The 27,468-nt window shown below is 44.4% G+C and overlaps 2 protein-coding genes across 2 annotated transcripts in view; one reads left to right on the top strand and one right to left on the bottom strand.

The window, feature by feature from the left end:
* Positions 1-463: 463 nt before the first annotated feature.
* Positions 464-4,796, top strand: LOC115194408 (thioredoxin). The gene is made up of 5 exons (XM_029754081.1): positions 464-596; positions 1,551-1,655; positions 2,972-3,037; positions 4,072-4,137; positions 4,350-4,796. Exons 1-5 carry the CDS (start codon positions 573-575, stop codon positions 4,413-4,415), a joined length of 327 nt encoding a protein of 108 aa, XP_029609941.1. The 5' UTR covers positions 464-572; the 3' UTR covers positions 4,416-4,796.
* Positions 4,797-6,187: 1,391 nt separating this feature from the next.
* The window catches only part of LOC115194961 (sushi, von Willebrand factor type A, EGF and pentraxin domain-containing protein 1), a 162,527-nt gene continuing 141,246 nt past the window's right edge, over positions 6,188-27,468 (bottom strand). The window contains exons 48-52 of the mRNA XM_029754865.1: positions 20,983-21,153; positions 20,416-20,511; positions 15,282-15,377; positions 10,166-10,259; positions 6,188-6,484 (exon numbers count right to left, since the gene is read on the bottom strand). Coding sequence (XP_029610725.1) covers positions 6,454-6,484; positions 10,166-10,259; positions 15,282-15,377; positions 20,416-20,511; positions 20,983-21,153 — 488 coding nt within the window. The 3' untranslated portion in view covers positions 6,188-6,453. The remainder of the gene's footprint in view (positions 6,485-10,165; positions 10,260-15,281; positions 15,378-20,415; positions 20,512-20,982; positions 21,154-27,468) is intronic.

The following is a 27,468-nucleotide window of genomic DNA, read 5'->3' as shown; positions in this document are numbered from 1 at the left end:
TCATCCTGATCACTTTGGTCCATCAATCCACAGAGTAGATTACTTTCTCATTTGATTTGAATGTAAAGTGCAATTACTTTCCCAGCTCCAATGCTATTTGACCCTGCTTCTTGACTCACCGGTTCTCTCAACCAATCCCCTGCTGGTTCTATAGTAAAACAGGAATTTGTCAAGTCACGGTGACTTGTGGAATAAACTATTGTACATGTTGCCTACACAATATGCAGCATTCATATAGTCAAACCAATTGTGGTCCCTTTTGATTCACTCCAGGAAATACTATGTTCAAGTATTCCATGCATTTGAATGACCCAAGTCATTTGCAGTCTAGAGAAATAGCCTAATCTACACATAAAATATGAAAATGTATCATTTGCATTGCATTAAGCAGCTGCTATAATGTTTCTATTGTCATCCTCATCAGGCAGGTGACTCGTGGATCGCCCACGAGGGGCAGGGCTTATGCGCGGCTTTTATAAACCCGGCGGCGTCACTTCACACACTGAAAGCCGCTTGCTGTCATAGGAGCTTACTATTGTGTTGTAACAGACCGCCAATAAACCACCATCAACATGATTCTCGAAATTGAAGATAAGGTAAGACATGTTTTTGCTTCGTGCGTAGCTCTTTTGATTGATCATCCTAACTCAGTTTGGGGTTTTTGAAGCGTTTATAACGTTCACGCCGCTGCGCCTGTCATCGAACGTTCATTCCTAATATGCAGCTAACTGGCTAGGCTTATCTGGACTAGGCAAACGTTTTCAATCACCTCTAACTTGCCGGCTAAATCGCTACCGTCCCAGTTAGTGTTTAAATTCCAGATAACCTGGACTTTAATGGGTTGTGTTGCATCGTCATGGTTGCAATGTTTTAAGTGTTGAGCAGTTGGAATCAGTCCCGGGCAGTGATGTGTATAAACCACGGATTGCTGTTATGTATTGGCCGTTAAGAGGTTTTGAATCCACTGGTCGGCCATGTTGGCACTCCCCAGTAGAAACTCTTTCATAGGAATGAATGCAATTCTACAGTATTTAAAGGACAAAATGACAGGTATTTAAGTTGTTGTAGTAGGGACGGTAACATTAGTAATCTGAAAACATACTTTAAGGAATATATTTTTATTTGTATGTTTAGGTCAGATCATATAATTTGAAAGTATACATTTAGGTGTGCGAATAATATAATACATGTGTCAAAAACAAATGTAGACATGAATAAATGCATTTCTATAGCTTCCTAAATATTCTTTACACCGTGAGGGACGGCCAAGCTGGAGGTATGGTGGCTTCAACACAGTGCCCCCTGTCAATCATCGTGTGTGTATGTGATAGTTTACCAAAGTCCTGTTCCAGCATCACGCTAAACAAGGTCCTATAAACCACTATCATGTTCATAACAACCAATAAAGTATTATATTCTTATGATGCCAGACCTTGTTGATGGCCGATAACATATTCTATGTTTGTCATTCTCATTGTGGATGGACAATAATGTGTTCTGTAGGATCTTCCTCACAGTTTATTAATAAAGTATTCTCTATTGTTCTGTAGGATTCCTTCTTCAGTGCCCTGAAGGAAGCGGGAGACAAGCTGGTGGTAGTAGACTTCACAGCCTCCTGGTGCGGCCCCTGCAAAAACATCGCGCCCTTCTTCAAAGTGAGTGGTCCAACACTCAACTTCCCTAGCTTAGCTGTATCATTATTCACGCGGGAAGGTTCTTCTGATTAGTTTCTGATCTTGTTCTAGGGCCCGTATTCATAAAGCGTCTTAGACTTGGAGTGCTGAGCTAGGATCAGTTCTCAATTTTTAGATCATAATCAATAAATCACATTTTATGTCACATACACATGGTTAGCAGATGTTAATGCGAGTGTAGCGAAGTGCTTGTGCTTCTAGTTCCGACCGTGCAGTAATATCTAACACGTAATCGAACCTAACAATTTCACAACAGCTACCTTATATACACAAGTGTAAAGGAATGAATATGTACATAAAATTCTATGAATGCGCGATGGCCGAACGGCATAGGCAAGATGCAGTAGATGATTACAAGGACAGGGTGGATCTGTTACTAGATCAGCTCTCCCACTGAGATGCTGTATGAATACAGGCCCAGTTGTGCCTAGTCTAGTTAAGATGCACCCTGCTAGCTATAGCCGTCAGATGGTCTCCTGTGAGAGGCCTCAATGCCAAGTAGGGGGAGTCTGAAGGGGTTGGTTGGTCTGAGCCAGAGATATTATGGAAGACAAAAAAACTGTGTGCAAACCCTATTCCCTACATAGTATACTACTTTTGACCAGGGCCCATAGGACTCTGGTCAAAAGTAGTGCCATATCTAGGGAATAGGATGCCATTTAGGATGTAGCCTGTGTTGTGGTGGCCATGTCGTCTTGGCAACCGTTGAGGAAGCCTCCTAGGACTTGGAACATTGCACTTATCAAGTGAAGAGCCCTTAATATAAACTGTAAACAGAATGCTAATGAACAATGCTGAGATGATCAGCCATAAGGCCACTGAGGCAGAGCAGGGTTGTTAAGAAGGGCCTTGCTGTAAACTTTTTAAAACGGAAAACTGGGTCAATACTCGCGTTACATAGCATTCAAGTGGAGATGTGAGTCAACCTATGGTGTGCGTCCTCCATCAATACCCCTTGTATGGTATGTCTCTGTCTAGAAGGACAGTACTGGGTCAATAATAGACAGGTGGATACATGAGCTGCTGTGTCTGACTCATCTAGTTGAGTTAAGGGTTACAAAATTCCCAAGTTTCCTGGTTGTAGGATTCTGGATTCCCCCCCTCTCCTCCGGTTCCGGGAATCTTCGAACCAGGATCTCTGGAAAACCTGGGGATTTTGGGGAAGCTAATAGAATTTTGGTATCCTAGTTGAGCCAGCAGTACACTGCTAGGCCTGTTTTCCCATTGGGGCTGTCTTGCTGACCCTTGCCGTTTAACCTCTCTCTGCTCCTCTACAGGGGCTGTCGGAAAAACCAGAGAACAAGAATGTGGTTTTCCTCAAGGTGGACGTGGACGAGGCAGCGGTGAGTCAGTTGTGTGTGTGTGTTCCACAAACATTGAACAATTGTTCTTGTTGAAAGTGCTTGGGCATTATGTACTGAACGTTGACGTGATGAAATGGGACGTTATCAGATTTCCTGTGAATTAGTACAAACAGTCCAGTTGGTGTATTTGAATACAGATAACTCTTTGTAAAGATGGATGGCTTGCCTAACATTGACTAGACCTCAAATGTATGTAGATCTATTGGGAAACACCACGAGGCTATCTCTTGAAGTACCAGACTCGAGAGAATACTTTGGTTAGGAAAGTGGGGTCAGTAGAAGAGCCGAATGTCTGGCTGGCCGGCAGTTTTCAGGTGAAGGATTACTATCCAATTGTGTGACTTTGTTGCTGTGGCTACGGGAAGTGGCTTCATGTTGGGTGTTTTTGTTATTTCAGCTGGCTGCGTTGGGTTATATAGTATGCAGTCATGTAGACTACTGTGTGGCCGGGTGTACACATGGGGGGGGGGGGGGGGGGGGGTTCCAAGACCTGCTCTTCTGCTTTTCCCTTGTATATTATTACAGAAGGCTTGAGGCGATTTGCCCAGTCAGTTAGGCAGGACAGGTTTGTCCTAACTAAGGCCTTCCTTACTGGGTGATACTCAACCACATCAATGTGCTTTTTATAGAGGGAGCCGGTTTATTTGCACTACTACTGTACCTTTTTAGCATGGCTCCTAATAGCCATTAAAAAATAAAACAGGGATTTGAGAGGAATGGGAGATGCAGTAGAGGAATGCTGAGGCAGAGGGCTCGTAGTGAGGACGACTGGCTACTATTCTGAACTGTGAGTGGTGCTCTTTCTGGCGCCCAGACCTGATGAAGCATCAGCCAAGTGTCTGCTACACAGAGTGGAAGAGAAGTCCATTGGCTATAAGATCATCAGCAGACTCCATCACCATCATCAACCATGCAGCTTTCAAAGACTTGGCCTCTATTGGTTGATCTGTCATGATATATTGCTTGTTTGGTCTACATTTTAATCCCCCTTCACTCTGCCTCTCCTTCTATAGGATGTGGCCAAACACTGTGACATCAAATGCATGCCGACGTTCCATTTCTACAAGAATGAGAAAAAGGTGGGTATTTTCTTGTAATGAATCTTTTCCTTTTTTATAAATAATAATAAAAGGAGTAACACTTAACTGATGGTCACTTTTAACTGATTTCCCTCTCGGGCCAAAGACTGTATTATATTTAGTATAACAGTCGGCTGTACCAGCCTATGTTTTTGAACGTTATTGTGGTACGTTGAAAGTGATATTAGAATCCCTCGTGGTGTCGTTCCCAGGTGGACGATTTCTCTGGGTCCAACGAAGCCAAACTGGAGGAGAAGGTCAACGCTCTGAGGTCATGAGGAAGAGGCTGACCCACACGTACATCTGCACTGACGCTGTACAAACGCCGCCACCAACCGTCTATAGACCGAACTCCCTCTTGGAAGGAATAATTCCACTATAGTCCAATTCCCTCTCGAAGGACCAGATTCCAACATATGCACAACAAAACATTCCGTTTTAATTCAAAATGGTTTTTTATTTTTATTAAATGTTAATACTAAACCATGCCTCTAAATCCTCCGGTGTATTAGTCATTCTTATTCAGGTCAGGAATTTATCTCCGTTTTTGAAAAGGACCATAATATTTTAGATGTGTTTTTATATATTAGAGCAATGCTGTTGGGATTTTGACTGTTCTGTTGAAGTGGGTGGATTCAATAAATGAAGATGAATGCTGATGTCTGGTATGAGTTCCCTAAATGGTTTTTTGGGGATGAGTTAATGTACTAGGGTTGCGCCACTCTTCATGGCGCGGTAGTCAACTGTATATTTAACTTCCTAGACTAGAATTGAGCATGCGTCCCATTTGCATGGTGTGTTTTATAGCCTAATGTTAATCTAGATTTAGTAGGTACGAAAGTATAGCTTCGAAATGTGTAGTCTCTAAGATTCTATACATTCTAAAGCATCATGTCTTGACTAGAAGGCCTCATGTAACTACAGTAAAGGGAGAGTGCTTTCAGGCATCGATTCAGACCAAGCCATAGCCTTAGTCCTTGTCACGACGCCACACCCATCCCAGTCGTGTTAGACTTTCAGAACTAAAAAGTGTAGGCTATATAGAAATTATGCACATATTAAATGATTTAGGATTTATCATCGTAATTGAGGTGTAGATTAGCCTACATCTCACATTCCAGTGTTTGAACTTGTAAACAAGGCTGCATTTGAATTTCGCTTAATGTGACGCTGTGCAGCCAATGGCAATGTCCCCATTAGGTATAATGCCAGGAACCGCATGTGGATTTAGCGGCTCTAACGCAGTTTCACCTCCACGCCAAAACAACCTCTGCAGATCTGATTGAATAGAGCCCTTTAGACGCAATCTAAAGCAACATTGGCTCTCACATCCATCTTAAAGCACTATGAATATTTTATTTAACCTAGTAAGTTGACAGAACAGATGCTCATTTACAGCAATGACCTAGGGGAGAGGGGATGAACAAGGCAATTATAATTTGGGGATGATTAGGTGACAATGGTATCTGAGCCAGACTGGGATCTAGCCAGGACACCAGGGTTAACACCCCAACTCTTACAATAAGTGCCATGGGATCTTTAGTGACCACAGAGAGTCCGGACACCATTTAACATCCCATCCGAAAGACAGCACCCTACACAGGGCAATGTCCCCAATCACTGATATTTTTTTAGACCAGAGGAAAGGGTGCCTCCTTCTGGCCCTCCAACACCACTTCCAGCAGCATCTGGTCTCCCATCCAGGGACCAACCATGCTTAGCTTCAAAAGCAAGCCAGCAGTGGGATGCAGGGTGGTATGCTACTGGCACACTGATTCTAGAAGGATCATTAGGGAACTATAGTAAAGACATGGAGAGAGCCACTGCCGGCACCAGACATGCCTTAGCGTCACAACACCCAACAACAGAGATGAGATACTAGTGGCGTTCCAGCCCAACTACATTGCAGACGCCTGCCATCTTGCAAACACTTAGGTTTTTAACATATCAGCTAATCATACGATAGAGCAATCTGATGCCATTCACTTGCTCACATAGGCTTGGCTCTGAAAAACATTGAGGAACATACAGTTGGAGTGAATGGAACCGATTCAGTTGTATTTTATGCTTTAATAAAAACGTGAGAATAGTTTACACATATACATTGGACAATCACATCGTTTTTACACATCGTACAAGTATAGCAGCATATTTAATACTGTTCATTTTCTATATGAAAAAATACAGCTTTATTTTACAAAATGTATCTGTTTTTGTTTCCCTGGGAGGGGGACAGAATTCATGGTTTACAATTATGAAATAATTACACAAAATTCCCTTCATGGAGAGCGAAATCTTCTTTCACGTTGAATGGACTTAAATATTAAAATATCCTGTTTTCCTTTTCCTGTAAAGTTGAGAGAAAATGAAAAAGACTATTAGACTAAATCATTTGTCATTTTCAAAACCTTTTATTCCTGGCTTGATATTTTAAATGTAGAAAACATTGCCATTAGTCCCGTAGTTATAAACTACTCGGTGCCGGCCTGTTTTGATCTGACTGTTGGGGTTTGAAAAAGCCCAGTTGGCTGTCTTCCCAGTGAGAGAGTAGGCAAAAAAAGTGGCATCACAATGGATGGATAGCCCTGCAGTGTGGCTCATAGCCAAATGGCCAAATGAGTCCAATCAGAAGTGAGAGAGAGGTTTTCTCATTCAGTTATATCTGTCAGCCTTGAGCTTTGCAGTACATTGGAATTAGAGTTTTTACCTGGAAAAAAAATTCCTGACACTATCTTTACCTAGATGTTCAGTCAGATTAGGAGAGCTTTCTCTGTTAGAGTGGTGCAGTCAGCCAGATACTGTACATCTTCCCATTAAATCAGATACAGTGCATTCGGAAAGTATTCAGACATTTTCACTTTTTCCACATTTTGTTATGTACAGCCTTGTTCTAAAATTGATTCAATTGTTATTTCCCCTCATCAATCTACACACAATACCCTATAATGACAAAGTAAAAAACAGTTTTTTACACATTTTTGCATATATATATATATATATATATATATAAAAATAAATGAAATATCACATTTACATAAGTATTCAGACCCTTTACTCAGTAATTTATTGAAGAACCTTTGGCAGCGATTACAGCCTCGAGTCTTCTTGGGTATGATGCTACAAGCTTGGCACATCTGTATTTGGGGAGTTTCACCCATTCTTCTCTGCAGATCCTCTCAAGCTCTGTCAGGTTGGATGGGGAGCGTCGCTGCACAGCTATCTCTAGATATGTTCGATCGGGTTCAAGTCCGGGCTCTGGCTGAGCCAGTCAACGACATTTAGAGACTTGTCCCGAAGCCACTCCTGCGTTGTCTTGCCTGTGTGCTTAGAGTTGTTGTCCTCTTGGAATGTTAATTAACCTTCACTCCAGTCTGAGGTCATGAGCGCTCTGGAGCAGGTTTTCATCAAGGATCTCTCTGTACTCTGCTCCGTTTATCTTTCCCTTGATCCTGACTTGTCACCCAGTCCCTGCCACTGAAAAACATCCCAACAGCATGATGCTGCCACCACCATGCTTCACCGTAGGGATGGTGCCAGGTTTCCTCCAGAAGTGACGCTTGGCATTCAGGCCAAAGAGTTCAATCTTGGTTTCATCAGACCAGAGAATCTTGTTTCATGTGCCTTTTACTGAGGAGTGGGTTCCGTGTGCCCACTCTACCATAAAAGCCTGATTGGTGGAGTGCTGCAGAGATGGTTGTCCTTCTGGAAGGTTCTCCCATCTGCACAGAGGAATTCTGGAGCTCTGTCAGAGTGACCATCGGGTATTTGGTCATCTCCCTGATCTAGGCCCTTCTCCACCGATTGCTCAGTTTGGCCGGGCGGCCAGCTCTTGGAAGAGTCTTGGTGATTCCAATCGTCTTCCATTTAAGAATGATGGAGGCCACTGTGTTCGGAACCTTCAATGCTGCAGAAATGTTTTGCTACCCTTCCCTAGATCTGTGCCTCGACACAATTTTGTCTCGGCACTCTACCGACAGTTCCTTCGACCTCACGACTTGGTGTTTGCGCTGACATGCATTGTAAACTGTGGGACCTTACTGTATATAGGCAGGTGTTTGCCTTTCCAAATCATGTAAAATCAATTGAATTTACGACAGGTGGACTCCAATCAAGTTGAAAAACATCTCAAAGATGATCAATGCAAACAGGATGTGCCTGAGCTCAATTTCGAGTCTCAAAGCAAAGGGTTGAATACTTGCGTAAATAAGTTTTTTCGGGTTTTTATTTGTGTGAAATTTGCAAAAAAATCTTAAAACCTGTTTCCGCTTTGTCATTACAGGATATTGTGTGTAGATTGATTGTCATGCCCTGACCAGGTGAACTCTGCTATTTTGGTCAGGGTGTGGCATTTCTATGGTTTATTTTCTATGTTTTGGTTATAGCCTTTCTTTGTGTTTTATTTCTATGTTGGGCTCGGGGTGATTTCCCAATCAGACAGCTGTCGCTTGTGAAGTCTGATTGGGAATCACATTTAAGTTCCTTTTCCCCCACGATGTTTGTGGGTTGTTGTGTCTCTTTTTGTTTGAGCAGTAGCGATACGTTTATTCTCTGTTTTGACCGTGTTATTTCAGTCTGAAATAAATAACATGTGTTCGCTCCCAGCTGCGCCTTGGTCCACTTCTTCCTTCATGCACGACGATCGTTACATTGATGAGGATTTTTTATTTTATTCATTCCATTTTAGAATAAGGCTGTAACGTAACAAAATGTGAAAAAAGGGAAGGGGTCTGAATACTTTCCGAATGCACTGTATGTGTCCAGTTAGTACTGAGCCTCTCTGCCCAGCCATACCTTGGCCCAACTCCAACAGACAGAGAGGGAGAGCTGAGCTGAGACACAGACCTGGGTTCAAATACTACATGAAACCTTACAAATACTTTGAGTGTCTGCTCTAGCCTGCCAATAGTGCCATGGGCAGGTTTGCAGTTTTGGGACTATTCTAGTGGTTGATTAAGCCAGGCAAGCTCAATCAAGCACTGCCGGTAAAGTATTTTCAATTATTTCAAATATTGTTTGAGCCTAGGTCTGGTGAGAGTGCCTCACATTACAGAGAGATTATATAGTAGGTCACTTTGTATTGCTGTACTAGGGTTTCCTTCAAATGATGACATAGACACAAACTAGGCCTCATTCAGGAAAAGGGGAAGTGTCCCGTCCTGACCATGGTAAGCAGTTATTTTCTATGGTAGACTGGTCAGGGCGTGACAGGGGGTGTTTTTCTATGTTTTGTATTTCTATGTTCAGGTTCTAGTTTTCTATTTCTATGTTGGGTTTGTTTGGGATGATCTCCAATTAGAGGCAGCTGGTCCTCGTTGTCTATAATTGGAGATCATACTTAAGTAGGTTTTTTTCCACCTGGGTTTGTGGGATCTTGTTTTTGCACAGCTCTGTAAAGCCTGCAGAACGTGACGGTCGTTTTCCGTTATTTGTTGTTTTGCTTTAGTGTTCTGAGTTTAATAAATATTTATCATGAGCACTCAACACGCTGCACCTTGGTCTACTCCTTACGACGAGCGTCACAGGAAGAGATAATGATTTCCTTATGAGCATTATTAATGTTAGGATTTGTCATTCCTGACTAGAGATGTTCCTGAAATATTTTGATCTGTGTGTGATCAAGTAGAACCGTGAGGTCTGGTAGTACAGAGTGGTCTGGTAGTACAGAGTGGTCTGGTAGTACAGAGTGGTCTAGTAGTACAGAGTGGTCTAGTAGTACAGAGTGGTCTGGTAGTACAGAGTGGTCTAGTAGTACAGAGTGGTCTGGTAGTACAGAGTGGTCTAGTAGTACAGAGTGGTCTGGTAGTACAGAGTGGTCTAGTAGTACAGAGTGGTCTAGTAGTACAGACTGGTCTGGTAGTACAGACTGGTCTGGTAGTACAGAGTGGTCTGGTAGTACAGAGTGGTCTAGTAGTACAGAGTGGTCGGGTAGTACAGAGTGGTCTGGTAGTACAGAGTGGTCTGGTAGTACAGAGTGGTCTGGTAGTACAGAGTGGTCTGGTAGTGTGTGTGTGTGTGTGTGGTTTGTCACCTAGAGCAGTCGTGCCCGCTCCACCCTGGACTGCAGTGACACCTGTTAGGCCTGATGCACCTCCCACCGTTCAGACAGGACGACGAGCACACCGCTGTGAAAACACACACACGGTCAATACAACCGTAAACCATTCAACATATATATATACACACACACTGTCAAGACAACCGTAAACCATTCAACATATATATACACACACACACACACTCACTCACTCACTCACTCACTCACTCACTCACTCACTCACTCACTCACTCAGGTCTATCAGCTTTGCATGCACCTGACCAAGAACTATCCTAAGGCTGAGGCAGTTATTGCCTTTGACCAGGAGAGCAACTTTGGTTTTAGAAGTTGGGGGGAACATAATAATTTTTTTACTCCAGACAGCCTACCCGACCGCTCGGAGGCGTCTGCATGGTCCAAAAGCACACTGTTGCCTCGTTTTGTATCACAATTTCAGAATGTGAAAGTTGCACCCCTGCCTTTGACTAAATGAGTAACAGGGAGAAGGTGTGGACACACACACCCACACTTTCAGTAAGTGTCACGTTCTGAATCTTCAAATTCCCTGTCATATAGGAGCCAAGGCGCAGCGTGCCGGTAATTCCACATCTTTATTGAGGGAAACCGAAACCAAAACAATTAACAGGTACGCAGCAAGAAACGTAACGCACTGTGCCGTATACACACAGAAATAACAATAACCCACAAACACAGGTGGGAAACAGGCTGCCTAAGTATGATTCCTAATCAGAGACAACGATAGACAGCTGCCTCTGATTAGGAACCATACTCGGCCCAACAAAGAAATACAAAAACAACATAGACATAAAACACATAGAATGCCCACCCCATGTCAGACCCTGAACCAACCAAACAGAGAAAAACGACTCTCTCAGGTCAGGGCATGACAGTACCCCCCCCCCCCCCCCCCCCCCCCCCAAAGGTGCGGACTCCCGGCCGCAAACCTGACCCTATAGGGGAGGGTCCGGGTGGGCATCTACTCATGGTGGCGGCTCTGGTTCGGGACGTAGCCCCCACACCGCCCGGGATCAGCGCCGGAGGCTCTGAACTGCCAACCGTCGCTGAAGACTCCGGGCTGCAGACCCTCGCTGAAGACTCAGGGCTGCGGACCCTCGCTGAAGACTCAGGGCTGCGGACCCTCGCTGAAGACTCAGGGCTGCGGACCCTCGCTGAAGACTCAGGGCTGCGGAGCGTCGCTGGAGGCTCCGGGCTGAGGAGTGTCGCTGGAGGCTCCGGGCTGCGGAGCGTCGCTGGAGGCTCCGGGCTGAGGAGTGTCGCTGGAGGCTCCGGGCTGCGGAGCGTCGCTGGAGGCTCCGGGCTGCGGAGCGTCGCTGGAGGCTCCGGGCTGAGGAACGTCGCTGGAGGCTCCGGGCTGAGGAGCGTCGCTGGAGGCTCCGGGCTGAGGAGTGTCGCTGGAGGCTCCGGGCTGCGGAGCGTCGCTGGAGGCTCCGGGCTGAGGAGTGTCGCTGGAGGCTCCGGGCTGAGGAGCGTCGCTGGAGGCTCCGGGCTGCGGAGCGTCGCTGGAGGCTCCGGGCTGCGGAGTGTCGCTGGAGGCTCCGGGCTGCGGAGCGTCGCTGGAGGCTCCGGGCTGAGGAGTGTCGCTGGAGGCTCCGGGCTGAGGAGTGTCGCTGGAGGCTCCGGGCTGAGGAGCGTCGCTGGAGGCTCCGGGCTGAGGAGTGTCGCTGGAGGCTCCGGGCTGCGGAGCGTCGCTGGAGGCTCCGGGCTGAGGAGTGTCGCTGGAGGCTCCGGGCTGAGGAGCGTCGCTGGAGGCTCCGGGCTGAGGAGCGTCGCTGGAGGCTCCGGGCTGAGGAGCGTAGCTGGAGGCTCCGGGCTGAGGAGCATCGCTGGAGGCTCCAGGCTGAGGAGCGTCTCTGTAGGTTCCGGACTGGGGACCTTCGCTGCAAGCTCCGTGCCATGGATCATCACTACTGGTTCCGCACCATGGATCATCACTGGAGGCTTTGTGCCATGGATCATCACTGGAGGCTCCGGGCCATGGATAATCACTGGAGGCTTCGTGCCATGGATCATCCCTACAGCCTCCGGGCCATGGATCATCACTGGAGGCTTCATGCCATGGATCATCCCTACAGGCACCGGGCCATGGATCATCACTGGAGGCTTCGTGCCATGGATTATCACTGGAGGCTTCGGACCATTGATCACCACTGGAGTCTTCCTACGGTGTGCCAGCTCAGGGCTGGCACACCCCATCCTGGCTGGATGGTCACTGTAGCCCAGCAAGGGCGAGACGCTGGCACGGGACGAACTGTGCTGCGCTGGTGAACGGGGGTACCATGCGTAGAGCAGGCGCAGGATAACCTGGGCCGTAGAGACGCACTGGAGACCAGACACGCTGAGCCGGCGCACTTCTTCCTGGCTGACGGCCAACTCTAGCACGGCAACTGTGAGGAGCTTGCATCGAGCGCACCGGGCTGTGAGTACGCACTGGCGACACAGTGCGCATCACCGCATAATACGGTGCTTGCTCGGTCACTTGCTCCCCACGGTAAGCATGGGGGGTTGGCTCAGGTCTCAACCCCGACCTCGCCAATCTCTCCGTGTGCCCCCCCAACTATTTTTTTGCCGCTGCCTCTCGGGCTTCTGTCGTTGATTCTCCCCGGTCCAGCTCGTCCTCCCAGTCAGCGCACGCTGCTTGGCCTTCTTGTGGTGGGTGATCTCTGTCAGTGCTTTCAGAAGGATCGGACCAATACGCAGCGTGATCGTAGTTCCACATCTTTTATTAAATCGTGAAACTAACTGCAATAACCAATAAACTTGAAATACAAAAACAAGAAAGCCGTGACGCAGAGCAGGCATACACTACTCACCAAATTAATCACCCACAAAACACCAGTGGGACAAACATCAACTTAAATATGGCTTCCAGTTAGAGACAACGACAACCGGCTGTCTCTAATTGGAGGTCATGCCAAACAAAAACTAACCTAGAAATACAAAAACGGACAAACACCCCCTGTCACGCCCTGACCTACTCTACCATAGAAAATAAGAACTTACTATGGTCAGGACGTGACAATAAGAGTCAGAATCTCATCTACAAGACTTCCTCATAATAACAGATGTTTCCTGGTAGAACCCTTGGTTACTCAGGCGAACTGGCAATGCAGTCTTCCCTCTGGGCAGAATAACTTGGTCTCACCCTTTTTCTAGGGAAACACTATCAAAATGGTGTTTTCCACACCCATATTCTCCTGAAATGCATACAAACATTTATTTCAAACAGAAAGAGGTCATGATTGAACAGAAAAGGAGAAGAAAGGTATTAGTGGCTTTGTTTCAGTATTACTGCGTCAACAAATGATGTCATCATGTCTGAGAGAACCAAAGCACACTGCCATACTGTACAGTATATATTATGTTGTCGCCACTCACTGACGAGGCCCTTCTAACTGCCCTTCGGGGATTAATAAAGTTGTATGGAATTGAATTGAACAGTATGCCTAACAATCCAAGAGGTAGTCTGTCTATAGGAAAGGGTCATGTTTCAGTCCATGCTTCTACGATGATGGTAGTGGTTGCTTTGGACTCTGTTTAAGAGCAATGCCTGTCACTGCAAAAGCTCGGTTGTCACAGACGTGCATTACTACGGCAACAGTAGCCTACAGTATGACGCACGCTGACACAGAATGGATGGATAAGTACCTCGGATCATTCATTCTCTCCCCGATGTCACTTAAAATTCCCCCTTCACTCCTGTCCATATGTGGCTCGATTCAGTAAACTAGGCAGATGTCACAAGTCACGACTTCACAGGAGAGCCATTTGAACGTCATTTTTTTTCTCAAAATGCGTTTTTTGGCAGAAATGCCTTCTCGAACATGTGAACTTTCATGTGACTTAATAACAAACGTTTATGCCACCTGTAAATACAAATAAAGTTGTTCAATTATGAGCCTAGTTGGTTTAGCCAAAGATAAAGACAGGAACCCACTAGCCATGATTGGCTGAGATAATGAGTGAGCTGGACATGCCGAGAGACGATTTTCAGATTGTTCTGTGGTGTAGCATCTTGGGTCTATAAAATGAGCTGCTCGTTATGTGTAGATAATCCTTTCTACTGCAGTTTCTTTCTGGAATATAACGTTAGCATGGAGAACTGCAAATATGTTGCTACTGCTCTCAATAACATTGTCGCCTTGAATTTATCAGGTGCTATTGACAAAGGTCAGTGGGAGAAACGGGTTGCAATGTCTTCTAATTTTGTTGTGATTCTCGGTTTTACAGCTTCGAGGCTCCGGAGTCTGACAAATCATTACCAGCCTAGAATACAATACTGCATTTATTCTAAGCAGCTACAAGGCCTGAATCCTAACTATGAGGTGTGGGGGAAAAAACTCCTATTACTTCTTTTAAGAAAAAGTGTTTTAAGAAAACTCAAAGTTGTCTGGTAACTGAAGTAGTTTTGGGACAGCTCAAAAGTAAGAACTTCCTAAAATATCTGCAGCTTTATTTTTTTAAGCCTATTTCAAAAGCTTCGTTTAATGATTTTTGCTTCACTGCTTTTATCAGTGACAACCTGCTGACATCCCTATCTCCCATCTCCCTAGAGGCCACAAGATAATATTTTCCTTACAAAAGTCCTATTAAACATTCCACACAAGCTAAGGCCCCTACTGTAGGTAAGTATGCTTATATTGGAGTCACAAAGTGGAAACCCTCTCAGGAGGTAATAAATTAGGGATACAGCTGTGTCTCACATCAATGAGCACCTCACACACACACACTCACCACTGTGAAACAAACACAAACGCACACACACACTCCTCACCGACAAATTAAGACAACACATATGTAACCGATGTGAAATGGCTAGTTAGTTAGCGGTGGTGCGCGCTAATAGCGTTTCAATCAGTGACGTCACTCGCTCTGAGACCTGAAGAGGTTGTTCCCCTTGCAACGGCCGCGGCTTTTGTGGTGCGACGGGTAACGATGCTTCGTGGGTGTCAGTTGTTGATGTGTGCAAGGGTCCCTGGTTCGAGCCCAGGTTGGGGGCGAAGAGGGGGGGTCGGAACCTACACTGTTACACATACACACCCACCGCTGTGACACACTCTCACATACTTACCACTGTGACAGCGCGTCCCCGTCCAGCCCGTGGGACACTCGCACTGGTAGGGTGCCGCGCACCGCCCGCCGTTCAGACACGGCAGGATGCAGATAGCTGTGATTTGATTGGAGGAGAGACACAAACATAAACTGGAAGCCATCGCCACATGATGAGTCATCAACAATTATGTGTTTCACCACACTGACTAAACCCCTGGGGTCATTCAACACAGGCAAGCTGTGTGTGTTGTGGGTAGCAAGCGGTGGTCAAAGAGCAGCTTTCTCTCTGGCTACGTCCAACATGGCACCCTAATTCTCTATATAGTGTACTACTCTGCTGTGTACAGTGCATTCAGAAAGAATTTAGACCTCTTCCCTTTTTCCACATTTTGTTACGTTACGGCCATATTCTAAAATGGATTCAATAAAAACCTTTCCTCATCAATCTACACACAATTCCCCATAATGACATGGCAAAAACAGGTTTTGTATACATTTTTGCAAATGTATAAAAAATAAATACCTTATTTCTATAACTATTCAGACCCTTTGCTATGAGACTCGAAATTGAGTTCAGGTGCATCTTTGATCATCCAGGTTTCCATTGATCATCCTTGAGATGTTTCTACAACTTGATTGGAGTCCACCTGTGGTAAATTCAATTGACTGGACATGATTTGGAAAGGCACACACCTGTCTATATAAGGTCCCACAGTTGACAGTGCATGTCAGAGCAAATACAAAGCCATGAGGTCGAAATAATTGTCCGTAGAGCTCCGAGACAGGATTGTGTCGAGGCACAGATCTGGGGAAAAGATACCAAAAAATGTCAGCAGCATTGAAGGTCCCCAAGAACACAGTGGCCGCCATCATTCTTAGAGTTCATCTGTGGAAATGGGAGAACCTTCCAGAGGGGCAACCATCTCTGCAGCACTCCACCGATCAGGCCTTTATGGTAGAGTGGCCAGATGGAAGCCACTCCTCAGTAAAAGGCACATGACAGCCCACTTGGAGTTTGCCAAAGGACTGTCAGACCATGAGAAAAGATTCTCTGGTCTGATGAAACAAAGGCAGCATCATGCTGTGGGGATGTTATTCAGCGGTAGGGACTGGGAGACTAGTTAAGATCAAGGGAAAGATGAACAGAGCAAAGTACAGAGAGATGAAAACCTGCTTCAGAGTGCTCAGGACCTCAGACTGGGGTGACGGTTCACCAACAACAGGACAACAACCCTAAGCACACAGCCAAGACAATGCAGGAGTGGCTTCGGGACAAGTCTCTGAATGTCCTTGAGTGGCCCAGCCAGAGCCCGGACATGAACCCGATCGAACATCTCTGGAGAGACCTGAAAATGGCTGTGCAGCGACAACAACAAAGTACTGAGTTAAGGGTTTGAATACTTATGTACATGTGATGTTGAAGTTTTTTTTATTTAAATTTGCAAAAAATGTATACATTTGCAAAAAAAATGAAAAAGCGTTTTTTTTCTTTGGCATTATGGGATATTATTTGTGGATTGATGAGAACGTTTAAAAAAAATCTATTTTAGAATAAGGCTGTAACGTCACAAATAATGTTTCAGGCTCAACCTCTCTCTACTGTGTGAATGGGGTTTCAGGCTCAACCTCTCTACTGTGTGAATAGGGTTTCAGACTCAACCTCTCTCCACTGTGTGAATAGAGTTTCAGACTCAACCTCTCTACTGTGTGAATAGGGTTTCAGACTCAACCTCTCTACTGTGTGAATAGGGTTTCAGACTCAACCTCTCTCCACTGTGTGAATAGAGTTTCAGACTCAACCTCTCTACTGTGTGAATGGTGTTTCAGACTCAACCTCTCTACTGTGTGAATAGGGTTTCAGACTCAACCTCTCTCCACTGTGTGAATAGAGTTTCAGACTCAACCTCTCTACTGTGTGAATAGGGTTTCAGGCTCAACCTCTCTCTACTGTGTGAATAGGGTTTCAGGCTCAACCTCTCTCTACTGTGTGAATAGGGTTTCAGGCTCAACCTCTCTCTACTGTGTGAATAGGGTTTCAGACTCAACCTCTCTCCACTGTGTGAATAGAGTTTCAGACTCAACCTCTCTACTGTGTGAATAGGGTTTCAGACTCAACCTCTCTCTACTGTGTGAATAGGGTTTCAGGGTCAACCTCTCTCTACTGTGTGAATAGGGTTTCAGGCTCAACCTCTCTCTACTGTGTGAATAGGGTTTCAGGCTCAACCTCTCTACTGTGTGAATAGGGTTTCAGGCTCAAACTCTACTGTGTGAATAGGGTTTTAGACTCAACCTCTACTGTGTGAATAGGATTTCAGGCTCAACCTCTCTCTACTGTGTGAATAGGGTTTCAGGCTCAACCTCTCTCTACTGTGTGAATAGGGTTTCAGGCTCAACCTCTCTCTACTGTGTGAATAGGGTTTCAGGCTCAACCTCTCTACTGTGTGAATAGGGTTTCAGGCTCAACCTCTCTACTGTGTCAATGTGGTTTCAGGCTCAACCTCTCTATTGTGTCAATGGGGTTTCAGGCTCAACCTCTCTATTGTGTCAATGGGGTTTCAGGCTCAACCTCTCTCTACTGTGTGAATAGGATTTCAGGCTCAACTCTCTCTACTGTGTGAATAGGGTTTCAGGCTCAACCTCTCTACTGTGTGAATAGGGTTTCAGGCTCAACCTCTCTATTGTGTCAATGGGGTTTCAGGCTCAACCTCTCTCTACTGTGTGAATAGGGTTTCAGGCTCAACCTCTCTACTGTGTGAATAGGGTTTCAGGCTCAACCTCTCTATTGTGTCAATGGGGTTTCAGGCTCAACCGCTCTCTACTGTGTGAATAGGGTTTCAGACTCAACCTCTCTCACTGGGGAAGACAGACAGGGTTGGGGAGTAACAGACTACATGTAATCCGTTATATGTAAGGGATTACAAAAAAAAGGTAACTGAAATCCTGTACGTTACCAGCAAAAATATTGTAATCAAAACATCTTTGACACTTCTCTGTTTTCTCAATGACATTCAAATCAGCATTGAAAAAAGGGGCAATTTCAAGTTTGTTCCACCTGAGAAAGTCTGACCACAAGTCAGAGACCACTATGATGACACACCAAATGTGTGTGTATGGATCGCGGGAAAAGAGCAGGAATAGGCTTTTACAGGCTACAGTCCAAGCTATGTCTTCCAATGGTGCAACTGCTGTCGGCATCCAAAGATTATCCAACTTGAATAAACACTTGTAGGTAAGGATGACAGCAGTGGTGTAGTCTACGGCGATACAGATATCACTTATTATTGATATCTACATAGCGCATTGATGTGACACTGCTGCTCTCTCATTTAGCTATTTGCGCCTTACGGAATGTGGTTGTTGTGGATAGCTGTTCACGAATCTAAATGAACACAATAATGGTTGAATTCAAGAAGTTTAAGTTGCCTATCAATCATTGTTTTTGAAACCAGTAGACAGCCAGTGAAAATGCACTCTTGCAACATCTGCATAGTGCAGATCCCAGCCTATGGAATAAAAGTGGGGCTTTTATTGCTCAATCTAATTCATGTTAATAAAATAAAATCCATAGGCCTAATGGACACATGCTCTAACTTGCACACTTTTGATAGACTGAGAGAGGCAATCTGTAGCTGCTACATCCATTTTGGACTTATAAGTTATATATATACATTGATACTTGAAGAGTATAACTTATAAATGCCTCATAAGTTTAGTTCAACTGTCACACTCCATGAGAACCCAACATATAAGCTTGTTTTTCTCCGATGTTTGTAAACATTGTAAATGTAAACAAACATCGTATAGTCTCATAAAACAATCCTTTTGATATCATGAATGGTCAGTCCTTGCATCCATAGCTCTGTCTATTAATATTAGAGTGGTTACATTTCTCCAAGCCCATCCCTCAGTTTATTACCAAAACAGAGGCGGGGCAAACATTTTGTTATCGTTTCATCTATGGATTTGCCCTTTAAACAGCTGCACATTATCAAGATATCAAAGTGTCACCAACAAAAAGGTAAACAAAAGGCCTATAGCAAATGCAGTATATGACATTCATTTTTCAGTAGTGCTAAAAGCATGCCATTCCGTGAGCGCAGAATACATTTTTCAACTCGAATCAATGAGCCCAATCAGTCCTCCATGACAACAAAATCCTAAACAACAGAGTTGGGCTGGCTAATAAGTCCTTAGTTTTGGGGTCATGCTCAGGTTAAACAACTTGGCTAATCTATACTTGACTCTTTCCAAGTCCTATTCTTGAAGATCAAGGGGCATAGCATTTATTGGATTGACTGGAATTCTGACAGACTTTGGTTTTTAATGTAAAGATATAATTTTAGCATATTATTATATGTAGTAGAAAGCGATGGGTTAGAAGAAGCCTACATAACCAACCCAAAAAATAAAATGTAACATCCATATATTGCCAGCTATGTCAACTTGAACATTGATTTATCCGGCAATAGATGTGGTTAAATTGGTAACATACATTTTTGTCTTCTTCTAATGCCTTAATCTAAAAGTAACTGAATGTAATTAGATTACATTACTGAGTTTGGGCAATCCAACAGTTACTTTACTGATGACAATTTTGGACAGGTAACTAGTAACAGATTACATTTAGTAAGTAATCTACCCAACCCTGAAGACGGAGTACACAAAAGCTGTGAACATTTTCAGACAGATGGGGAAATATTTTCCTTATGTGTCTCTGTGATTTTTGACTATCTAATGTGAGTACATACTATTCTACTCTGACTGTGTACAGCTAGCTGAATAAATTCCCCCAGAGTCAGTGAAACAGTGTGTGTCTGTTCCTGGCTGCAGTGTGGATCCACTTTCTCTGACTGACTCTTTACTTGTGATGAGAGAAGGGACTGAGATCTCAATCCAATTCAATTCAATTGAAGGGGCTTTATTGGCATGGGAAACATATGTTTACATTACCAAAGCAAGTGAAGTAGATAATATACAAAAGTGAAATAAACAATAAAAATCTCTCTCTCTCTCTCACACACACACACACACACACACACACACACACACACACACACACACACACACACACACACACACACACACACACCTCAAGTCTGCCCATCAACCCAAAATAAATGTGATTGGTTGATTGAGTAATTGATAATACTTACGTTCCTCACACAGTCTGCCCATCCACCCCTCAGGACAGGAACAGGTGTTGGGTCTGTGACACACCCCTCCGTTCAGGCACTGCAGCCAACACACCGCTGGGGAGAACAGGAAGACACACACACCTGATTAAAGCCAAAGTACTGAGACATCCTCCAAACAGTCCCCATCTGACGTGTAGAGAGGCTCCATAGGAGAGAAAGCATTCAGTTAAGATAGCTAGTACTGTTTAATAGGAAAGAGATAATGATACTGGTAGTCATGCCGTGATTGGCCTTGACCATGCAACTTCATGCACTGGGATAAAGACAGCATTCTAAAAAAACTGCATTTCTTTATAGAAATGGTTCAAACCACATAGCCACCCAACAGACGGTGCCATAGAGACAGGCATCCCTAGGCATCCCTATCTTTATAGTATGTACAAGTAAAGTGGGAAGTGTGTACGGGCAGAGTAGGGAGTGTGTACAGCACAAGGGACTGGTGAAGCGGAGGGGAGGGCACGCAAGGTTTCAGGAGTAGACAGGATGCCCTCCTTTTAGGTCGCAGTAGGGGTGCAGTCTCTCTACCTCTGCAGGCGGGAGGGGGGGTCCAGGTCCTGTTTTCCAGACACACACTCCTGCCGTGGCCCTCCACTGCATACCCTCCGAAACATGAGTACACGGCCACGTCCCCGAACTGGAACACCGCCCCCCGCACCACCCCGTTGGCCACGTGGAGAGGGGGGCCGCAGGACACCCCTGTGCCAAAACGGACGGACAGCCCCTCTGGTTACTTACAACTCACATAGGGACCTATGTTATGCACATGTTATCACACACGTGTCTCTAAACTTTTTGATAGTAAGAAATCTGTCTCTGCTTTTCAACAAAGAAACATGAATAGAATAACTTTTCCCCTAGGGATGATGGGAGGTGTTGCCAGAGAAGTCATGTTTGGATAATATCACCTCAAATCAAATCAGTAAATAACACATTGAATGGTCTGTCATACAAAGTATGCATTGCAGCTGTGTCAAGTCTTCAAAGAAACATTGTGAATGCCATGCAGAGATGTGTCGAAGAGTGTGACTAAACAGAGTGTGTATTCATTTTCCTGGTAAGGCCTAGAAAACCAATCCAACCAATGAGAATACGTCAAAGTGTTGGACAAGCTAGAGCCAGACAGACATGCAAATATATCTCCCTCTACACCCCATACAAAGAAACAACAAGGTACTGTATACCAACAGTACAACAACAGAATCAAGCAAGTTAGGGAGAATGAAAACACAGTGTAAACACCCTGCGAATGGTTTCCATAGCAGCAGTAAACCCAGAATTAGCCACAAACATGCCCGCCACAACAGATCTGCTTAATGGAACCCATTCATCAAGTGTAACACAAGCTGCCCACAGAGACAGAGACAGAGGAGAGACGGAGATGGAGGAGACAGAGAAGAGACAGAGGAGAGACAGAGACATAGGAGAGACAGAGGAGAGACAGAGGAGAGACAGAGCAGAGACAGAGACAGAGGAGAGACAGAGGAGAGACAGAGGAGAGACAGAGGAGAGACAGAGGAGAGACAGAGACAGAGAAGAGACAGAGGAGAGACAGAGGAGAGACAGAGACAGAGGAGAGACAGAGGAGAGACAGAGGAGAGACAGAGGAGAGACAGAGGAGAGACAGAGGAGAGACAGAGCAGAGACAGAGCAGAGACAGAGCAGAGACAGAGGAGAGACAGAGGAGAGACAGAGGAGAGACAGAGGAGAGACTGAGGAGAGACAGAGACAGAGGAGAGACAGAGACAGAGGAGAGACAGAGGAGAGACAGAGGAGAGACAGAGGAGAGACAGAGGAGAGACAGAGGAGAGACAGAGGAGAGACAGAGGAGAGACAGAGGAGAGACAGAGGAGAGACAGAGGAGAGGAAGTGATGGAAAACTACAGAAGACGATAGTAAGGATCCATGCTCAAAGTGCAGTCAGCAGGTCACGCAGACATCAAAGGAGAAAACATGCAGGGGTGGATCCTATATCAATGTACATGTTTAGTTTCTGCAATTGTAATATTGTTATGTTACAAGTTGATTCACTTCTGTATAGTAAAAAGAGTTCTAGAAAAAAAACAGTGGACTTGACACAGTATCATGATCCCAAAAATTCACAGAAAGACCAGCAAATCACGTTACCCACTGCACAGATGCCTCCTTGTTTCTTGGAAGAATGAGAGAAAGCGACTGACTAGCGTGGGAGCACAGCGTGATGACTCAATCACCATTTATGATATTGTTTGGAAGGCAGACCATCTGTGGGCTACCACAGAAGTCAAACACACCTTATCAGGGACTATCTGACTGATGAAACTTGAATCGACTAAATGAATGTTACTGTGTGAATTAAATTGTCATGTTTGGATTGTTTCAAGAGTTCATAAAGAGCTATGAATTTGTATATATTTTATTGTACTGTAAGTGCTATCGATTTATTGTTACAGAGAAACTGTTATTCTGTTCGTCAGACGGCGAATAGTTCAAAGAGGAGCGACACGGGGGTGTGCTTTTATCATACGGTGTTGAGGTGTGGTGATTAGAATAGAGATTGTGTGTGAAGTTGTATGCCTTTTGTTTTAATGTTTTGGGCCGTGCAAAGTGATGTTAATTAAAAGATAGGACATACTGGGAGTTGGCGCTATTGGAAGAATAAAAGCTGGGTTTAAATGTTGATCATGGAGCCATTGGTAAACCAATCTCCTGATCTACGTTTCTATGTCATAGTGGTGAACTTTCTATGCTGTTAAGACTTGATATGTTGTATTGTTTTTAATCGTGAAGATTTCTGGTGTGTACCATTTGTTAATTGTATTCTTATTGCGTAACTGTAATAAATCAGATTACTTTTAAATGGATAGGAACCATAGTCTTATCATTTCTGACTAATATTCCTTGAATTATTATTTGGTGAAATGTGTAATGGTAAATCCACTCCTGTGGCTCAGTTGGTAGAGCATGGTGTTTGCAACGCCAGCATGGTGTTTGCAACGCCAGGGTTGTGGGTTCGATTCCCACGGGGGGCCAGTACAAAAAAAAATGCATGAAATGAAATGTATTCACTCACTACTGTAAGTCGCTCTGGATAAGAGCGTCTGCTAAATGACTCAAATGTAAATGTTATTCACAATATACATAGCATATATGCTCAACCTCTAACTGCGCATCTCTGAGCTTAGGTTAACTCAGTCGTTTAATGCTAGGACACTGACTGCAAGATATTAGCTCTTTGTCCCTTAACCTCTTAATAATTATATAACGGTAAACCTCGACACATGCATAGCAACCGCTGCTATCCCCACTGGATACCACTATGGGTCTGTAGCATTCACATGATGACGGAGTCAGACTGATGAATATAGTTCATAATTCAACAATCATTACACATCTACATAATGGCGACCCCTCATCCTCAGTCAACGGGGATTTCCACCAACCTACATAATGGTTGGATAATTTCCACCACACTAGAAATGGTGACTCATTCAGTTGATGAGGATTTTCTATATTACACTAGACTTGTACGTGTACAGATCCATCCCCATTGAAATCCTATTCTAATTCCAAACTGTATGTTCCCACCATTCATTCAAGAAACACACAAGCTTGGAAGGAAACACAGCACAACAGGAAATGGTTTAGAATATGCAGCAATGATTTTGCTTTGCAAACAACCCGAGCGTCAGAGATTTCCCCATGTTAATCTTGTTTTAAGTAACCTATGTGGTCACCATCTGCTGGCTTCCACATTTCTAACCTCTGTGTTGTGGGTGAAACAACAGCAGTAAATTCAGTTTATTTAAACAGTCATCTTGGTTATCTCTAAACTAAAGTGTCACGTAATTGGTCAGCTGCGCGATTAAGTTCTGGATCCATACTTGTTAAGAGATGAAGAGACGCTAGAATGGCGAGTTCCACCTTCTCTCTTTGCACGTTATGGGACGAATGGACCCTCCCCTTCCAAAATTGGAAAGATGCTTACCCCTGCAAAATGGTGATTTGTCAAAAGAAACAGTGATGGAAAAGCCTAAACCCTGGAACTACTGCTGCTTGTAATCACACACATCCCATTCCTTCCCCACAGATTCTATGCTACCAGTTATGTTTACGTAGATCCGTCCAAGAGATATTATATAAGCAGCTAAAGCTGCTAAAAAAAATGCTTATGTGAGTTGAACATGTTCTGTTCTTGGGTCAAGTCGTGTATCAGTATGTGTAACCGCTCGTGTGAGAATACACTACAGTCGTGGCCAAAAGTTTTGAGAATGACACAAATATAAATTTTCACAAAGTCTGCTGCCTCAGTTTGTATGATGGCAATTTGCATATACTCCAGAATGTTATGAAGAGTGATCAGATGAATTGCAATTAATTGCAAAGTCCCTCTTTGCCTTGCAAATGAACTGAATCCCCCAAAAACATTTCCACTGCATTTCAGCCCTGCCACAAAAGGACCAGCTGACATCATGTCTGTGATTTTCTCGTTAATACAGGTGTGAGTGTTGACGAGGACAAGGCTGGAGATCACTCTATCATGCTGATTGAATTCGAATAACAGACTGGAAGCTTCAAAAGGAGGGTGGTGCTTGGAATCATTGTTCTTCCTCTGTCAGCCATGGTTACCTGCAAGGAAACACGTGCCTTCATCATTACTTTGCACTAAAAGGGCTTCACAGGCAAGGATATTGCTGCCAGTAAGATTGCACCTAAATCAACCATTTATCAGATCATCAAGAACTTCAAGGAGAGCGGTTCAATTGTTGTGAAGAAGGCTTCAGGGCGCCCAAGAAAGTCCAGCAAGCGCCAGGACCGTCTCCTAAAGTTGATTGAACTGCGAGATTGGGGCATCACCAATACAGAGCTTGCTCAGGAATGGCAGCAGGCAGGTGTGAGTGCATCTGCACGCACAGTGAGGCGAAGACTTTTGGAGATGGCCTGGTGTCAAGAAGGGCAGCAAAGAAGCCACTTCTCTCCAGGAAAAACATCAGGGACAGACTGATATTCTGCAAAAGGTACAGGGAATGGACTGCTGAGGACTGGGGTAAAGTAATTTTCTCTGATGAATCCCCTTTCCGATTTTTTGGGGCATCTGGAAAAAAGCTTGTCCGGAGAAGGTAAGGTGAGTGCTACCATCAGTCCTGTGTCATGCCAACAGTAAAGCATCCTGAGACCATTCATATGTGGGGTTGCTTCTCAGCCAAGGGAGTGGGCTCACTCACAATGTTGCCTAAGAACACAGCCATGAATAAAGAATGGTACCAACACATCCTCCGAGAGCAACTTCTCCCAACCATCCAGGAACAGTTTGGTGACGAACAATGCCTTTTCCAGCATGACGGAGCAACTTGCCATAAGGCAAGAGTGATAACTAAGTGGCTCGGGGAACAAAATATAGATATTTTGGGTCCATGGCCAGGAAACTCCCCAGACCTTAATCCCATTGAGAACTTGTGGTCAATCCTCAAGAGGCGGGTGGACAAACAAAAACCCACAAATTCTGACGAACTCCAAGCATTGGTTATGCAAGAATGGGCTGCCATCAGTCAGGATGTGGCCCAGAACTTAATTGACAGCATGCCAGGGCGGATTGCAGAGGTCTTGAAAAAGAAGGGGAAACACTGCAAATATTGACTCTTTGCATCAACTTCATGTAATTGTCAATAAAAGCCTTCGACACTTATGAAATGCTTGTAATTATACTTCAGTATTCCATAGTAACATTTGACAAAAATATCTAAAGACAATGAAGCAGCAAACTTTGTGAAAATGAATATTTGTGTCAAAACTTTTGACCATGACTATACAGTTGAAGTCAGAAGTTTACATACACCTTAGCCAAATACATTTAAACTCAGTTTTTCACAATTCCTGACATTTAGACCTAGTAAAAATTCTCTGTCTTAGGTCAGTTAGGATCGCCACTTTATTTTAAGAATGTGAAATGTCAGAATAACAGTAGAGAGAATGATTTATTTCAGCTTTTATTTCCTTCATCACATTCCCAGTGGGTCAGAAGTTTACATACACTCAATTAGTATTTGGTAGCATTGCCTTTAAATTTTTTAACTTGGGTCAAACATTTCGGGTAGCCTTCCACAAGCTTCCAACAATAAGTTGGGTGAATTTTGGCCCATTCCTCCTGACAGAGCTGGTGTAACTGAGTCAGGTTTGTAGGCCTCCTTGCTCGCTCACACTTTTTCAGTTCTGCCCACAAATGTTCTATAGGAATGAGGTCAGGGCTTTGTGATGGCCACTCCAATACCTTGACTTTGTTGTCTTTAAGCCATTTTGCCACAACTTTGGAAGTATGCTTGGGGTCATTGTCCATTTGGAAGACCCATTTGCGACCAAGCTTTAACTTCCTGACTGATGTCTTGAGATGTTGCTTCAATATATCCACATAATTTTCCCATCCCCGTGATGCCATCTATTTTGTGAAGTGCACCAGTCCCTCCTGCAGCAAAGCACCCCCACAATATGATGCTGCCACCCCCGTGCTTCGTGGTTGGGATGGTGTTCTTTGGTTTGCAAGCCTCCCCCTTTTTCCTCCAAACATAACGATGGTCATTATGGCCGAACAGTTCTATTTTTGTTTCATCAGACCAGAGGACATTTCTCCAAAAAGTATGATCTTTGTCCCCATGTGCAGTTGCAAACCGTAGTCTGGCTTTTTTATGGTGGTTTTGGAGCAGTGGCTTCTTCCTTGCTGAGCGGCCTTTCAGGTTATGTCGATATAGGACTCGTTTTACTGTGGATACAGATACTTTTGTACCTGTATCTTCACAAGGTCCTTTGCTGTTGTTCTGGGATTGATTTGCAGTTTTTGCACCAAAGTACGTTCATCTCTAGGAGACAGAACGCGTCTCCTTCCTGAGCGGTATGACGGCTGAGTGGTGCCATTGTGTTTATACTTGCGTACTATTGTTTGTATAGATGAACGTGGTACCTTCAGGCGTTTGGAAATTGCTCCCAAGGATGAACCAGACTTGTGGATGTCTACAATTTTGTTTCTGTGGTCTTGGCTGACTT

The sequence above is a fragment of the Salmo trutta genome, chromosome 5 (genome assembly GCF_901001165.1).
Source record: "Salmo trutta chromosome 5, fSalTru1.1, whole genome shotgun sequence".
In the NCBI taxonomy this organism is placed as follows: Eukaryota; Metazoa; Chordata; class Actinopteri; order Salmoniformes; family Salmonidae; genus Salmo; species Salmo trutta.
Note: the sequence above shows the minus strand (reverse complement) of the source record. Positions and strands in the feature narration are given on the sequence as shown.

Coding starts and splice junctions, on each gene's coding strand:
- LOC115194408 (XM_029754081.1), top strand. CDS start 573: ATGATTCTCGAAATTGAAGATAAG. Junction 597..1,550: donor TTCTCGAAATTGAAGATAAG/GTAAGACATGTT, acceptor ATTGTTCTGTAG/GATTCCTTCTTCAGTGCCCT. Junction 1,656..2,971: donor ACATCGCGCCCTTCTTCAAA/GTGAGTGGTCCA, acceptor GCTCCTCTACAG/GGGCTGTCGGAAAAACCAGA.